We start from the raw sequence: 15,339 nt of genomic DNA, 5'->3' as shown, positions 1-15,339 counted from the left end.
TGCCTTAAGGCAGTGTTGGCTGCTTATGCACCGGTTCTTAAAGAAAGCAAGTACCGTTGCATCTTAAAGAAATTTTGTCACACAATGGAGAGTGCTCCAGATCGGTGCTTATAGTTGGTTTAAACCTGTAGCACCTATGACTCTGAGGGAAGGGGAGCAGTTATCTCCCCTAAGCACCGGCTGGCACCTAAGCCGGAGAAAAAGGGTTTTTATCTCTGGCGCTTGTGTAAGAACATGCGTTGTACGCGGCCTAAAAGGTCCTCATCCTCTTACATCTTACTCCGCTGAGGCGCATCATCCTCGTACTATACTGCTTTAAAAGGTCCTCATCCTCTCACTCCGCTGTTGTCAAAGGGTCTCAGTTCGCCTCATCTCTCCGCTAAACATCAGCTATGCATGAACCCTCTGTCCTACACACCAGATTCTCCTGCCATCCTGAGCAACTAGCAGACTAGATTTGGTTCGCGTAGGGAAATAAGGTTGCATAGTCGCTAGATGGTTTGAAGGAGCAACATGGAAGAATGAGCAACCATTCTGATAAGCCGGATCCTCCAGGTTTGCTTAATGTTTAGCCCACTCACAGGAAGATAGATGTCTAGGACCCTTTCACATAGATAGTGCCACAACAATAGGCAATCAGCTAAGCACTAATGTACATACATGATGTAGAAGTTAGGGAAAAGCGGCATCAAGTTCCCTTGTAAACAAATTTGGTAAATGTTTGTAACCCGGACAACAGGTTTGCTCATACAATTCTATAATCATCCGAAATAGCATCAGGTGGTTATCACATAGCAATCTTACCACTCATGCTAGCCTCTATCATGAACTCAAAATTGAAACAAAGTAACAAACCGCACATTTAAGAGAGCTCAGCCATCTCATCTGACACTCTAAAAACAATGTAGTTTGTGTCGTCAGCGTCCTTGAACTCGCCACCTGCGTACTTGGAGTACAACATAGTCCTGCCTGGTGACACCGACAGTGGCTGCCTGGTGATACCGACAGTAGCTGATTGTTGCCTTCCTTGTCGAGTGAACCCGGACCAACAACTACAACCTGCATTTAGAGGTGAATCTGTTAAACACCTTCTAGTTCAGCACGGATTCCTACCTAATGATAATTAACTTACTTCTCCAATGAATGGCTTCTCCTTGGTTGTCTCAGTGAGGATAAGACCAACTTCAGTATTGTCTGAAGCCTCTGCAACTTGGCACAAATGCAAGATAGATTAGCATTGTTAACTGGTATACATGACCAGTACAAGCTTGACTGAAAATTCTCTAAATATACACTAGTATAGTTTAGTTACACAACATTAGATATAAATACCTTGATCGGCACCTGGGCATTGAGAGGCTTCATGTCTTTGACATCATCAGATTCAACAATATGATGTCATCCTCTTTCATGATGAGATTCTTAGAGTTGATGTATTCAACATGTATCCGAGCATACTTTGAATATACAACTTGAGATCGGTTCTACATAAAAATTACCGAAAAAGGCTTTCGCCCCGCTTTATATATAAAGCAATGATCAACAACATCCCAGTACAAACACACGCCACACCACAACACACGCACACACCCAAGGCAGGATACATAGGCGCTGATCGCAGCAACACACCCCTAGCACTACAAGAGCAACCGGGGGCTCAACCGGGAACACGCCACCGCGAAGAAATGAAGCCGCATATGACGAACCGTGGGCTCCAAGGCGGTGCCTTCAGGAAGGAAACGGCACAAGAGCGCTGCCACCGCCCGATCCGAGGATCAAAGTTTCCCCTGAAGCATCACGACGGGCAGTGAGAGCCGCGACGACGCCTTCAAGAAGGGAACGAGCTTCGCCGTCGCCGGTCCGTCCGAAGATAGAACAAGTTTTCACCCTGGCCAACACTCACTGCCACCGAACGCCACACCCCAGCTACCACGCCGCCCACACGGCCATGGCCACCGGGCAGCACCAAGCCACGGGCTCTGCCCATGAGCACCGCGCTACCACCACCAGGACCGCCGTCCCGGCATCCAAGACCTTGACACCACCTCACCCGGGATCCGCCGCTACCCCAACCAAAGAGACGAGCTGGGCAGCCCCAGCGCCGAGACCCAAAAGGCCGGCCAAACTGGCCTCCATCAACCCGTCCTGCAGCACCGGGCGCGAGACGAGCTCTGTCTTGTGGCACCATGTGCGAGACGAACTCAGTCCTGCTGCATCGTGCGCGAGACGAGTCCGGTCCTGCTACACCGTGCGTGAGACGAAGTCGGTCCTGCCGCACCGGTCGCGAGACGAGCGATGGACCGCAGCTGGGAGATGGATAGCCCTTCGACGAAGTAACGGCCGGACGATGAAGAGAGGAAGCGAAGGCCGACACAAGACTGCCACGGACGAACCGACGCCGGAACATGCCAGCCGCCACCGCAGTTGACCTGCCAAGCCGCCGTGGAGCCACCCATGGCCGGGACAGGAGCCACGCTAGGCCCCTTCCCAACCCACGCCGCCCGGCGAGCTCGGAGCATGAGAGACGCCAGGCACGCACAACCACCAGCACGGCTGGCCGCCGCAACCACCAGCTGACCCCGCCGGGGGCCAGGACGAATCCGCCGAACCAACCCAACCACCACACCGGACCACCACCAGCACACCAGCCACCGGAGGCGGCCGGCCCGTGCCGCCACAGCCCGTGCCGCCCGCGACAGCAAGCGAAGGAGAAGCCATTCTAGATCGGATCTGGCCGCCCCTCACCACCACCCCGAGCACACCCCGCCCCCACAGAACACCGCCGGCCCTCCCACACCAGGAGCAAAACCCACCCCGCCGCCAAGGAAGCCCAGGGCGCCGCCGAGCCGCCCAGATGCCGCGCCGCCCCGGTCTAGCAGCGCGCCTCCACGCAGGGACGCCGGCCCGCGCCGATCTCCGCCGCGCCAGGGAGAGACGAGGCCCTGCCGCCGCCAGCACCTACCGGGCTTTGCTCGGCGGCGGCGAGGGGAAGGAGGGGGGAGGAGGCCTAGAGGCCGGTGGCGGGTGAGTCCCCTCGGTCGCTCGCGGGAGCGACGCGAGGGGAAGAGCCGTCTTCCCTCTCCTACATAAAAATTACACGGGGTATTTTGAAGTATTAGCATAAGATTCACCTCTAGCATAAGCTTTAGTGCAAAGTAGCTGGTGCATTAATTTTATAATTGTAAATGGATCCTTCATGTGACTCTCAAATTAGTGTCACTTGATTAGTTTCTATAAGATGTTGGTTTTAATTAAGCTGGTGTTTTCTCTTTTGATGTTTTGCTTAATTTTGTGTGAACTTTCTAATAAATAAATTGTTGTCTAGGTGTGTCATCTTGAAGTAGAGGTTGGAAGCTTAACAGAATTATTTTGTTTAAAAGATCTATGTAAAGTTCGCAACGGCTGACCAACCAGAGGACCCAATTCATAACCAAAGAATTTTTAGCAATTGATCTACCGGAGGACGGATGACTTCACACCATCGTATACGGCACAACTCTTTACAAGGAGCAAGTCTGCCACACAACTCTTTTATAAGGAGCAAAGCTTCCCTTAAGGATAACTCATTTCATGTATTAGAATCACATTGACGCGTTTGGTTCGTTACATTTTCGCTGTCTCCCGAATACAGTGGCTCACGATTACGTTACCTGCGTTTGTTTCGGCCGCGTCGGTTTCAGCTCCATCCTTCACAAAACTGAAAACACCAGAGACAGCTTGGTATCGAAAAACACTGCTCGTCCCAATCGTTTTCTTCACCATTAAAGGAGAACCAAGCAGCAGCGCCGGCGTCTCCCTCGTCGTGAGCAGTACCATCGCCGCCGATCTCCATTCGCCTCCGCCGCCGAGCGCCGCCGGTCTCCGTTTGACTCCGCCGCCGAGCGCCGCCGGTCTCCGTTTGCCTCCGCCGCCGTGGGCAGCGTCACGGATCTCTCGTCGTCGTCGCCGCCGCCGCCGCTGCCGCGCAGCGCCACCGATCTTGCTTCGCCGCCGTGAGCAGTAGCGTTCTTTTGATCCGCCGGTGATCTGATTTTCCTTCACGAGCCATTCCTAGCAGCCGGCCGTCGTCCAGTCCCGCGGCATCTTCTACAAGGCTGGCAACGGTACTCCACCTCCACGGCTTCCTATTCCCTTGCGTGAACCAAACACATCACGTATTCACTTACCCCTAATCTAATACAGTGTATTCACATTACAACAGTGAATACATTACCTGAGCTCCAACCAAACGCATCGTTAGTGTATTATTTGTTGCTTCTCTGTTCACCAGAGATTTGAATTTGATAGCATAAGCATAGAAGGCACCAGGAATTACCCATGAGTAGCTAGAATTACAACATGCATTCGCTGGTCGCAATGGTGCTTGGCCTCCACATCTTACTCCGCTGACCTCCATCATCCATCTACTCTTCTGCTTCAAAAGGTCGGCGTCTTATTACTCTGCTGCTGAGCAAAGGTCCCAGTTTGCCTCATCTCACCGCTAAACATCAGTTCAGCATCACGACGCTGTCCTATACAGCAAATTCTCCTGCCATCCTAAGCAACCAGCGGCATATATTTGGTCCCTAGATGATTTGAAGTAGCAACATTGAAGAATGAGCAATCAGACTTGCCTAAAGACCAGATCCTCCAGGGTTTCTTACTTTATAGCTCGCTCACGGGAAGAGAGATGCCTAGGAATCTTTCACAGAAGTAATGACACAACAATCCGCAATCAGCTAAGCACTAATGTACATACATAATGTGGAAGTAGGGGGAAACAGGCATCAAACTTCCTTTGTAAACGTATTCGGTAAATGTTTTTAACCCAGACAAGTGGTTTGCTCATACAATTCTATAACCATGCAAATAGCATCAAGCGATTACCACAGCGCAATCTCAACCCTCATGCTCGCCTCCATTATGAACACAAAACTGAAACAAAGTAACAAACCACACATTTAAGAGAGCTCAACCATCACATCTGCACTCTCAACACACTGTAGTTTGTGCCAACAGAGCCCTTGAACTCGCCGCCTACGTACTTGGAGTACAACACAGTGCTGCCTGGTGACACCGACAGTGGTTGCACCTTGCCTTCATCATCGAGTGAGCCCGGACCAACAGCTACTACCTGCATTAAGAGGTGAACTGGTTAAACACCTACTAGTTTGGCGTAGGCTCTAACCAATGTTGATAACTTACTGTTGCAATGGATGTCTTCTCCTTGGTCATCTCGTTGACCAGCTGCAGTCTGATCTGAAGCCTCGGCAACCTAGAACAAATGCAGGACATATAAGCTTTGTTAATCGTTATGCACATACAACCAGTACAAGATCGACCGGAAATTCCTTCAATATAAGCTACTGATTAATGACATGACAATCGATATAAATACCTTGATGAGAAACCGGTTATTGAGAGGCTTCGTGTCTTTGACACCATGTATGTGTTTTGTTGGTCAGTTTGTAACGTAATTTGTTAACAAATTACCTCAAATTCTGTTTGGTTTGACAGGATACGCTTAATAAAAAATTGAATGCTTAGTGCCTGGTGTATAAGGGAAAGCGGCATCTTCCTCCGTGAGTGACCCCCCCCCCCCCCCCCTTCCCACACACACACACACACAATGGCTCTCCTTCGCGTTCCCCTCCGTCTCGAGGCTACAGCACATCCACCTCCCTGATCCCCATCTCACCTAAGGTGCCGGTTACAACTTGAGCAGACAGACGGAAAGATCTCATCAGTCCACACCTTTTGGAGTTTCGCTGGATTAACTGAATCTTCAGCAGCAAAAAAAAAAAAACTGAACGATTGACGTTACATTATCTAAAATGCTACTTCCGAAAGCATTTTGAAGCACTTATTCTTTTGTGCCATGCCTTTCAAGAATGTGATCTCATGATGAAAATTTGCAAACACTTTAAACATTCGTCAAAGTTTACCACAAAATAAAAATTCGGAATGATTTGATTTGATTTTTATTTTACTGTTCATCAGAGCTCATTTGAGCTCGAGCACAGAACAATACTTTCGAGGAAATTCATCATTTTGTTTAAAAGAATTTATAAAGCTCACAGCGGCTGACCAACTAGAAGACCTAGTTCATAACCAAAGGATTGTTAGCCATTGACCTACCAGAGGACTGATGACTTCATGCCACTGTCTACCGCACAACTCATTATAAGGAGCAAGTCTGCCACATAACTGAGTAAGGCTTCTCTGTTTTCCATAGGGATTTAAATCACATCTAGTGTATTATTTGTTGCTTCTCTGTTCACTAGGGATTTGAATTTGATAGCATTGGCATAAAAGGCACCAGGAATTATCTATGAATAGCTGGAACTACAACATGCACTCTTTGGCGACAAGGTCGCAGGGCCTCCACATCTTACTCACGTGAGGCGCATCATTCTCTTACTCCGCTGCTTTAAAAGGTCCTCATCGTCTTACTCCGCAGCTGACGAAAGGTCACATGTTGCCTCGTCTCTCCACTAAACATCAGCTGATCATGACCCCTTTGTCCTATACAGCAAATTCTCCTACCATCCTGAGCAACCAGCAGCCTAGATTTGGTTCGCGTTGGGAAATAAGGTAGCATAGTCGCTAGATGGTTCGAAGAAGCAACACTGAAGAATGAGCAATCATTCTGATAAGCCAGATCATCCAGGTTTGCTTACTGTTTAGCCCACTCACAGGTAGATAGATGTCTAGGACCCTTTCACATAGATAGTGCCACAACAATAGGCAATCAGCGAAGCACAAGAAAACAGGCATAAGCTCCCTTTGTAAACAAATTCAGTAAATGTTTTTATCCCAGACAACAGGTTTGCTCGTACAATTCCGTAATCATCCGAAACAGCATCAAGTGGTTATCACATAGCAATCTTACCACTCATGCTAGCCTATATCGTGAACTCAAAACTGAAACAAAGTAATAAACCACACACTTAAGAGAGCTCAGCCATCACATCAGACACTCTCAACACAATGTAGTTCGTGCCATCAGCTCCCTTGAACTCGCCGCCTGCGTACTTGGAGTACAGCACGGTGCTGCCTGGTGACACTGGCAATGGCTGCCTCTTGCCTTCCTCGTCAAGAGAGCCCGGACCAACAGCTACGACCTGCATTTAGAGGTGAATCGATTAAACACCTGCTAGTTCAGCATGGATTTGTACCTAATGATAATTAACTTACTGTTCCAATGGATGGCTTCTCCTTGGTTGTCTCGGTGAGGATAAGACCAGCTTCAGTCTTGTCTGAAGCCTCTGCAACCTAGCACAAATGCAAGATAGATAAGCATTGTTAACCGGTGTTACAAGCTCGACGGGAAATTCTCTAAATATACACTAGTATTGTTTAGTGACATGACATTAGATATAAATACCTTGATGAGAATCCGGTCATTGAGAGGCTTCATGTCTTTGACATCATCAGATTCAAGAATACCTATGATGTCATCCTCTTTCATAATAAGATGCTTGGAGTTGTTGTATTCAACCTCAGTACCAGCATACTTTGAATATACAACTTGAGATCCAGTCTACATTTGAAGATGCACCAGTATTTTGTAGTGTTAGCAATGTTCACCTCTAACATCAGGTTTGGTAGAAACTACCTGGTGCATTAAAGTCATAAATTCGGTGGTCTAACTAAAATTCTTGTTTTTCCATATGGCTGGTTATTGCCGATTTCTTGAGCCTTGGCTACACCCATAGACCAAACTAATTCATTTCTCCATCCTGCTTCTCGGTGAAGCTAGATAAATGCCTATTGAACCATGCATATTATGCTTTATTGAATCAGCTCTGTTGTTTCGTTTCAGGACAATTAGTGTGACTATAAACTCCGTGCCCATATTCATAATTTAACTGAACCAAATAAGACATCCACAACCAATGTTTGGTTCTCAGTTGAACACATGGAAAAGGGAATATCTCTGGCTTACACATGAGTCATGTGGCATGATAGACCACATCATTAACATGGGTCTTACTGGTCATGTGATACACCTTGCATTGCTTTTAAATTAGTTCGATACAAGGTCCTGTCTCACCATGGCCACTTGTACTCAGAGTAAGAAATGTACCAAAGATCTCAAAAAAAAAAGTACCAAGGTATACAAATAACTGCACTCCCAAAGCTAGAATAGAAGAATTTACCGGTATGCTGACCTCCACCTTCTTATCCCCAATGGTTCTACCCCCTCCAACAGCAACAATCTCGCCTCCCTGAGGCTTGGACTGCGCGGAGGATGGAAGCAAAATTCCACCAATGGTCTTCTCCTCAGCTGCGCTAAGCTTCACAAGCACTCTGTCTCCCAGAGGCTTGAGTGATGTATACTGCAGTTATGTCAAAACAAAATGTAACCAATTGTCGCAGCGCGCAAATAAGCACCCCCTAAGCATAATGCATTTGCATTGCCATAGTTGTTAACCTTCGGGGTGACGACAGTGGCAGCCCTGACAACGAGGCTACGAGATGAGCGCCTCGATGAGCACACTCTGACTGCTGACGCCTGAGAGGGGCGCAGACCAGTGTTGTTGAAGGCCACCGTGGCAACACCGGCACCGGAGAGCTGCACCGACGACATTCTCGATTGCTTGCTAAACAACTACCTGTCAATTGATACAGATGACAAATTATTTCCAAATTCTGGACAGAACATCCAATTGAACTGAATAAATCGTTCCCAGTGCACAGTCTATTCAAATCTGAACACAAACACTGAACATGAAGGTGGATATTGTTGGCAGATTCAGGGTGGTAAAAAAGCAGAGGTCAACCACCCCACCAACCATCGCTAGAAACAAGGTTAGGCTTCACTGTACTCCCGCACAGAGGCATTACCATAAGCTCTTAGAGAGTACAGAATCCCATCCAAATCCAGGCACATAGCCCCTAACAAGCCGAACATAGACCAAATCGGAGGAACAACCAGCCAGATTACCCCCAAATTCACTACCCCAAACCCCGCGCCCACCCAAATCCACCGCGCAGCAAGCGAGAATCGAGCGCTACGAGGAGGTGGCTACCTTATCTCCGAGCTCCGGCCGGCGTGGTGGCTCGCCTGCGGTAGGGAATCCGGCTGCCGTGCGCGAGAGGGGAAGAGGAAAGAGATAAACCCTATGAAAGCGGAGAGCAGCGGCGAAAGTGCTGGAGCTATGGCCAAAGCCCACACCCCCTTTATCCCCCGGCCCAGGAGCTTATCCTGCTCCGATTTTACGAAAACACCCACCGGGTTCGGGGGTTTTGGTCTTTTGGATGGAGTTAGGGTGGATCTGGTTGGTAATCCGTCCCATCCGGTCTGAAGCTGGGCTAGATTGTTCCGGAATGCTGTAGAGCCCGCCGGGCTGTGTAGACTGAGGTTTGTAGCCAAGGTGTCCTACTGAAAATTTTGTATATATAAATCAAATTGCCAATTTTTTAGTAAACTCTCAAACTATTCATTAATCATGACACTACAACAAACATAAAAAAAAATTACATCTAGATTCATAGAGAAGCGAGCCGAGAGCACGCCGCCGTCATCGCCCCTTCCTCACTCAGTGACGGAGGCAGGGGGTGCTCGCAGGGGCCTTGCCCCCCCCCCCCCCATGCTCTCACAAATACACCTATATGTACTCGTAGTCTTCCATTTGTCAGACAAAATTAGCTAGGTTTAGGTGATTTGGCCCTCTCAGACGTTATATGACATGTTTTGGCCCCCCTCTATATTCAGTTTCTGGCTCCGCCACTGCCCTTACTGAAGCCGGACAAAACTTGTTATAGTAGACCGTCAGAAAGTCGTCGTGCCAAGGCCCCACAGGTTTAGCGCATCAGGACAACAACCGCCGTTGACAAAGAGCAACGTAGGTTGAAAGGATCCAACCTAAAGACACACAAACGTAGACGATCTAAGCAGATCCACCAAAAACAATCATCGATTAAATCCTGCGAGATTCGTCAGAGACACACCTCCACACGCCCTTCGATGATACTGGACGCACATCTGGTTTCGCATGCAATATGGCTTGAGTTGGCCAATATTGAAAATCATTCAAACAAAGGGGTACTTCCTAGTTCCAGTTTATCAATCTCCCTTGTAATTCATGTCGAACTTTGATCATAAATTTGACTAGCTAAATATAATTTATATGTAACAAAAATTGTGCCATTGGATTTACATGGGAATGCAGATTTCATTGGTATAATTTTTACTACATACAAATAATATTTCATTACTTTAATTTATGGTTAAATTTTGACTCAAGATATGATGGAACTTATAAACCCAATAGGACAAAGTATACTTTGATCACTATGTAGACATATTTAAGGGATTGTTTTACAAAGAGAGCTAGAGCTACATACTGAGAAACGAGAGAGTTCGGTGTTGTAAAACTATATGCATGGATGGTGTATCTCTACTATTAAAGGGAGTTGATATGTTTGCCTCATGTCCTTCCCTGTCCCTCTCTCCTACGTTGGTCTTTTCCTTCGTTAACTCAATCAAACCAAATCAAATCAAGTGAAAATATGTCTCAAATGTCCCATTTCAAAAAAATACAACAGGCTAGATGGTTGAGGTTCTACAAACAGGTAATATTTCAAGTTCATATGTAGCTTCGCTTGGGAGTTAGGGAAAACAAATTCAGCTATTCCACATGCTTCACAATTTGTCACTATTCATCGCTATAGTTGATTGGTTTCATGGCTCACAAGTGAAACTGAATTTAAACTTGAAAATTGACACAATTGTAGAGAACCACCTCATCAACATATTATATTTGTTTTGGAGTTTTTGAAACTTTCGAAACATAATTTACACTTGGTTTTCACCCTCTTCCACCATAACTTGGTTTTCGTCCTAAATAACTTGGTTTCAGCATATCATATTTCCTCCAAATCCAGGGAAGGTTATTTAGGCAGTCCAATGAATAGTCGATTGTGGAGTTTCTGTTTAACCCATGTAAGGGCATCTCCATTGTCGATCCTCAAAATGGACACTATATTTGCCCGCATACATTTCAAAGCAAATTTGAATAAAATAGACGAATTTCATGAAAACCGGATGATTTTCATTTAAACTGAATCAAATTCATTACATTCTCAACATATTTCAACTACACAAAAGCTTTCTGAAGTTAACATAGTCTAAAACTTCGTCGGCGCCATGAGCACGGAGCACCAAAAAGCGTTCGGTGTTCAAGTCCTTGTTGTTCCCCTCAATGTCCATGTGCGGCAGTCATGAGCGCGTGGAAGTGAAGGTGCGATTGCCGGCGAGGAAGAGTAGGACATGAGACTGGACCACATAGGACACGAGGCATCGCTGTCTCCCATGCCCTACTCCTCGTCGGAGTCCACATCTTGGTTGTCGTCGGTGAAGGTGAGGTTGGCAATGGACGTGCGGGTCAGCCTCATGGTCGAAGCAGCGCTAACGAAGACCAGTTGGTAGCATGAACAATGCACAACTATGGTCGTTCATGTCCGAGGCCGCCGCGCGAGCATTAAGCGTGGCCTCGTAGAGGGCTTGTTGTCCCTCAATGAAGTTCGGGTTCTCCACCATGGTCGTCGCTGCCTCCTCGCTTGCGAACTCACCGTAGATCTGACCCTCTGCCAGTCGGTGATGCGCGAGGAGGTCGAGGTTGTAGCGCTGCTCCTCCTGCACCTACCGGAATGTTGACATCGGTTGTAGGGCCGCCTACACCTCCGCCATGACGGCGTTGGTGTGCGCCTGCGCCTGCTCCAGGGTGAAGTCGGCATGGACCGGCGCGTGCAAGGGCTCCGGCTCATCATGGGAGGCCTCATCCATCGTCGGGTCATCGTCGAAGACCTCTATCCGCCGCGCACTACGGTCCTGTCAGCTGACCGCAAGGGCGGCTATCTCGAGCTTTTGCTTCGTTGTGAGGCTAGCCAACAACACGGTAGAGTTCACAGTCATGGTAGAGGTGCTGCATTAGGAGGAACGGAGGTGGTGTGTGGTGCGGTCGTGCCCGTGTGGTTATGTATAAATAGCAGGCACCGGCCCGCCCAAGTGACGGGTGGTCGAGTGAAGGTGCTGGAGTGGGTTTCTTGGTCGGCACACCTGTTTAATGCTGGTGGGCGGACGGATAGGCAGCTTGTTTCAATAAAGTAGCAATATGTCACATCGAAGTCCAATCTCATCGCTCCGACATTGAACATGCACGGAGACTGGGATACGGCACGGGTAGCGCTCTCGGCCGGCACACATTTTCAATGTCGAAGCCAGTGAGATGTCGTACCCGCTTTTGCACTAGCATGATTGATGCTAAGCGGCATGAATACATGACGACTGCTTCACGCGGGAGAGGCGCAGATGTGGTAGACGTTTGTGAGTGGGTCAGTGGTGTCATACATGTATGTGGGAGCGGCCAGGCACGCGCAAAGGCGTAAAACCCATCTTAATTTACCTCTGATCGGCAGAAAAATAAGTATTCAGACCGGTTCACGGACCAATAAGATACTGTACTGGATGGTAAATCGCATCCGGACCACCGGTCCGGACGGATGCCTAACGGTTTAGAGATCCGCGGTGTAGATGCCTAACACGCTCAAGCAATTAGCCATAAGCAAAAAAGAAGAGCACTCCTGTGCTTTACTACTCTGTTTTCCTCTGCTCTTGTTAAGCTCTTCTAGGGCAGGAGACACTTGTGCGCGCTCGTGTGTGCCCACCGGAGAAACCGGGAGAAAAGGAAAGAGCTTCGGCCAACACTCTTGGCCAGACCATGTCCCAGCTCCGTGAGGACGGCCTTGCTTGACCACGTTTGCGGTGTCCTCACGGACGGGAAGCGATGAGGAGCAGCCCGGTGAGCGGCCAGGCGATGGCCGGTAAGAGCTTGTTTGGTTCGACGTGATCCTTCGGGGATCCTCGTCCAAAACCGGGGCGTACAGCCCACGGGGCAAAGTCGGTCTGCAGAAAACTGCAGGAGCATTTGGTCGCTCGCTCATCAGGGATTATGAATCCCGATCCGCGTCGTTTCCACGGGGCAGTTTTCCACGTCTTCAGGGATCGGGGAGGAAACCCACGGACGCGGTGCCTGATTCTTCGCCGCCTCCATCCAGAGACACCCCCTGTCACAGGCTTTCAGTCCTTCTTCCCCCCTCCTTCGGCGTCCAAACTGCAACATGATATTTTTCATGGTTTGTACAGGGATTCCATATGAGCAGGGAAATCCCCGCTTGGGGGTTTACTGCCCGGGCTTTTCCATCCCCAACAACCAAATGAGCCCTAAGAATTGCACTTGCACCTAATGTCGGGTCACAAGCTGTTGGATTTTTTATTTTTTATTTATTTATTTGAAACTGGAACACGCAGAGTTGCTGGCCGTCAGCACGCGTCCATTGTCCGGCACAGCATCCAGCCACAGCCGGTGGTGCTCCGGCCCATTACATCCCAATGCAGCAAGTGCATCGGCTACCTTATTACCGCCGGGTCACAAGCTGTTGGGATTAAGCACAGCACCTATACCATGTAGGAGTAGTATTCCTGATCCTACTTAGCTCGGTGCTTTAGCTGCTGTCTATACTCCATGTGTAACCCCACCTCAGTAACCACCATGCTACGAACAAACAAACAAGGCCGGCTGATTGTTATCTGCGTGTGCTGCGTTGTGCAGGAGGCAAAAGCAGCTAGCATGTGTCGATTCTTGGTAGTGCGGTTCCACCACAGCTTCAATCCAGGCTGTAGCCTAGTGGCAAGAGAGCGCAGTGGCGTCTCCAGCAACCAGGGTTCGAGCCACGTCGGGGACGAATTTCTGGTTTCTCACAAGGGATGCTTCTCCTATATCAATAAATCATGGGTGCTAGTGCCCATGAGTTTCATCTTTTTTTTTTAATCCCGCGGCCAATTTGGTGCGTGGCTGTTGCCTGTTGCCCTCGTAGGAAAATGCCGATTCGAGATCGGCAACGACCGACGTGTCAGCGCTTCAGTCACAGTAGCATGATGATATTTCCCAGTACCCCTCAATCCTAGGCCTTCAAAGTGTACTGCTGTCGCTAGCGATCTGAATTTAGGTTTCACCTGTATTACTATCAAAGGAAATCAGACTGACCTAAGCACCGATGAAACATAGGGTCTTGGTATCTATCTGTCAACCAATCTACACATCATGTCGGTCGAGATCCTCCCCTTTGATAAGTGGTTTCTCTCCACGTTTGAAACATGGCCATATTCTTCTTGGGCCTTTTAAGGGCAGCTACCAAGCAACGCTGCGCTTTTAATTCCTCACATTTCAACAACCATGAGAACAACTATGGTTGGAAACTCTCAAGAATTAATTGTGCATCATGCTACTTGGTACTACAAGTTAGTTTATACAAATGGGATAATTCACTTTTGAGCCTAGGCTCAGCTGCACCAGCACTGACAAAAAAAATCAAAACAAATACTAAAAAATTCAAAAAAATTCCAAATTTTTGTGTGGTAGATAAATTTATCCGTGAGGTCCGCTTCACTTTTCAATTCATTTGGACATCTGAGCAACTCTCGGCAAAAAAGACAAATTCGGAGTCTATAAATAAGTTTACTGTTCAAGCATTGTTCTGACCCGATTTTTTTTTTGTTGAGAGCTGCTCAGATGTCCTAATGGGTTAAAAATTGGAGAGGACCCCACGCATCAATTTATCTACCACACACAAAAATGGATTTTTTTTATTTTTTCTAGTATTTTTTTAATTTTTTTCTGGCCAGGTGCAGATGAGCATGGGCACTGAAACAGCACCCTCATACAAATGCTTCTTTGTGCTTCTAAGATAACACAAGTGGACATTACGTAGTAGTCACAAACAGAAACATGTAATCACATTGCAAACTACAAACATCAAACTTCAGGTATCAATCACACACCTACCCACTCCAATGCGTCGTCAAAACACACATGAATCCCAGATGTTCTCAAAAATCACAGAATTATCCCTACGAGGTCAGAACTAGCCTATTTTTTCCTTGCTATTTGTGGTTCGTCTTACAATTAATCTGGCCTTCCCTAATGGCTTCCGTGGCTAACATCGATAAGGACGGGAGACGCCGAGGGTACTCTTAGCTCTTAGGCAGAATCCAGCTGGTGTGCGCTGCGACAACAGAGAGCTCGGTATGGCCCAGTAGCGATGCAACCTGTAACCGGTTTGTTAGCATGATAGGAACATCCTAGATCCTTACATGTCCCACGGCATATCTACACTTCCGCACTATTACATTTTCTAATACGTCTCAACCCTTGCATGTTCATTCAGCAATAGTATACCTTCGCCATAGGATTTTCACCACTCTGTGTTAGCTATCAGTGCAATACAAGGAACTTCATATTGACTTGTGTGCTATATTAATGCCCAAATAGTACCTCCATGGTCTCTTGTTCA

The 15,339-nt window shown here is 47.8% G+C and overlaps 1 protein-coding gene and 1 pseudogene across 1 annotated transcript; both read right to left on the bottom strand.

Annotated features, from left to right (window-relative positions):
- Positions 1 to 862: 862 nt before the first annotated feature.
- Positions 863 to 1,365, bottom strand: LOC123149356 (20 kDa chaperonin, chloroplastic-like; annotated as a pseudogene).
- Positions 1,366 to 6,751: 5,386 nt separating this feature from the next.
- On the bottom strand, positions 6,752 to 9,214 carry LOC123149355 (20 kDa chaperonin, chloroplastic). The gene is made up of 6 exons (XM_044568998.1): positions 9,015 to 9,214; positions 8,417 to 8,597; positions 8,142 to 8,321; positions 7,367 to 7,522; positions 7,177 to 7,254; positions 6,752 to 7,103 (listed from the first exon to the last, which is right to left on the bottom strand). Exons 2-6 carry the CDS (start codon positions 8,570 to 8,572, stop codon positions 6,930 to 6,932), a joined length of 744 nt encoding a protein of 247 aa, XP_044424933.1. The 5' UTR covers positions 8,573 to 8,597; positions 9,015 to 9,214; the 3' UTR covers positions 6,752 to 6,929.
- Positions 9,215 to 15,339: the final 6,125 nt, after the last annotated feature.

The sequence above is a fragment of the Triticum aestivum genome, chromosome 7A, assembly GCF_018294505.1.
Source record: "Triticum aestivum cultivar Chinese Spring chromosome 7A, IWGSC CS RefSeq v2.1, whole genome shotgun sequence".
In the NCBI taxonomy this organism is placed as follows: Eukaryota; Viridiplantae; Streptophyta; class Magnoliopsida; order Poales; family Poaceae; genus Triticum; species Triticum aestivum.
This window is presented reverse-complemented; position numbering and strand designations above follow the sequence as displayed.

Bases quoted from the DNA above. Each gene is read 5' to 3' on its own strand.
- LOC123149355 (XM_044568998.1), bottom strand. From the start codon at position 8,572: ATGTCGTCGGTGCAGCTCTCCGGTGCCGGTGTTGCCACGGTGGCCTTC. The intron at 7,523-8,141 runs GTAAATTCTTCT...CTTCAAATGTAG, and splicing joins AGGTGGAGGTCAGCATACCG to ACTGGATCTCAAGTTGTATA. The intron at 7,255-7,366 runs GTATTTATATCT...CATTTGTGCTAG, and splicing joins ATGACCGGATTCTCATCAAG to GTTGCAGAGGCTTCAGACAA.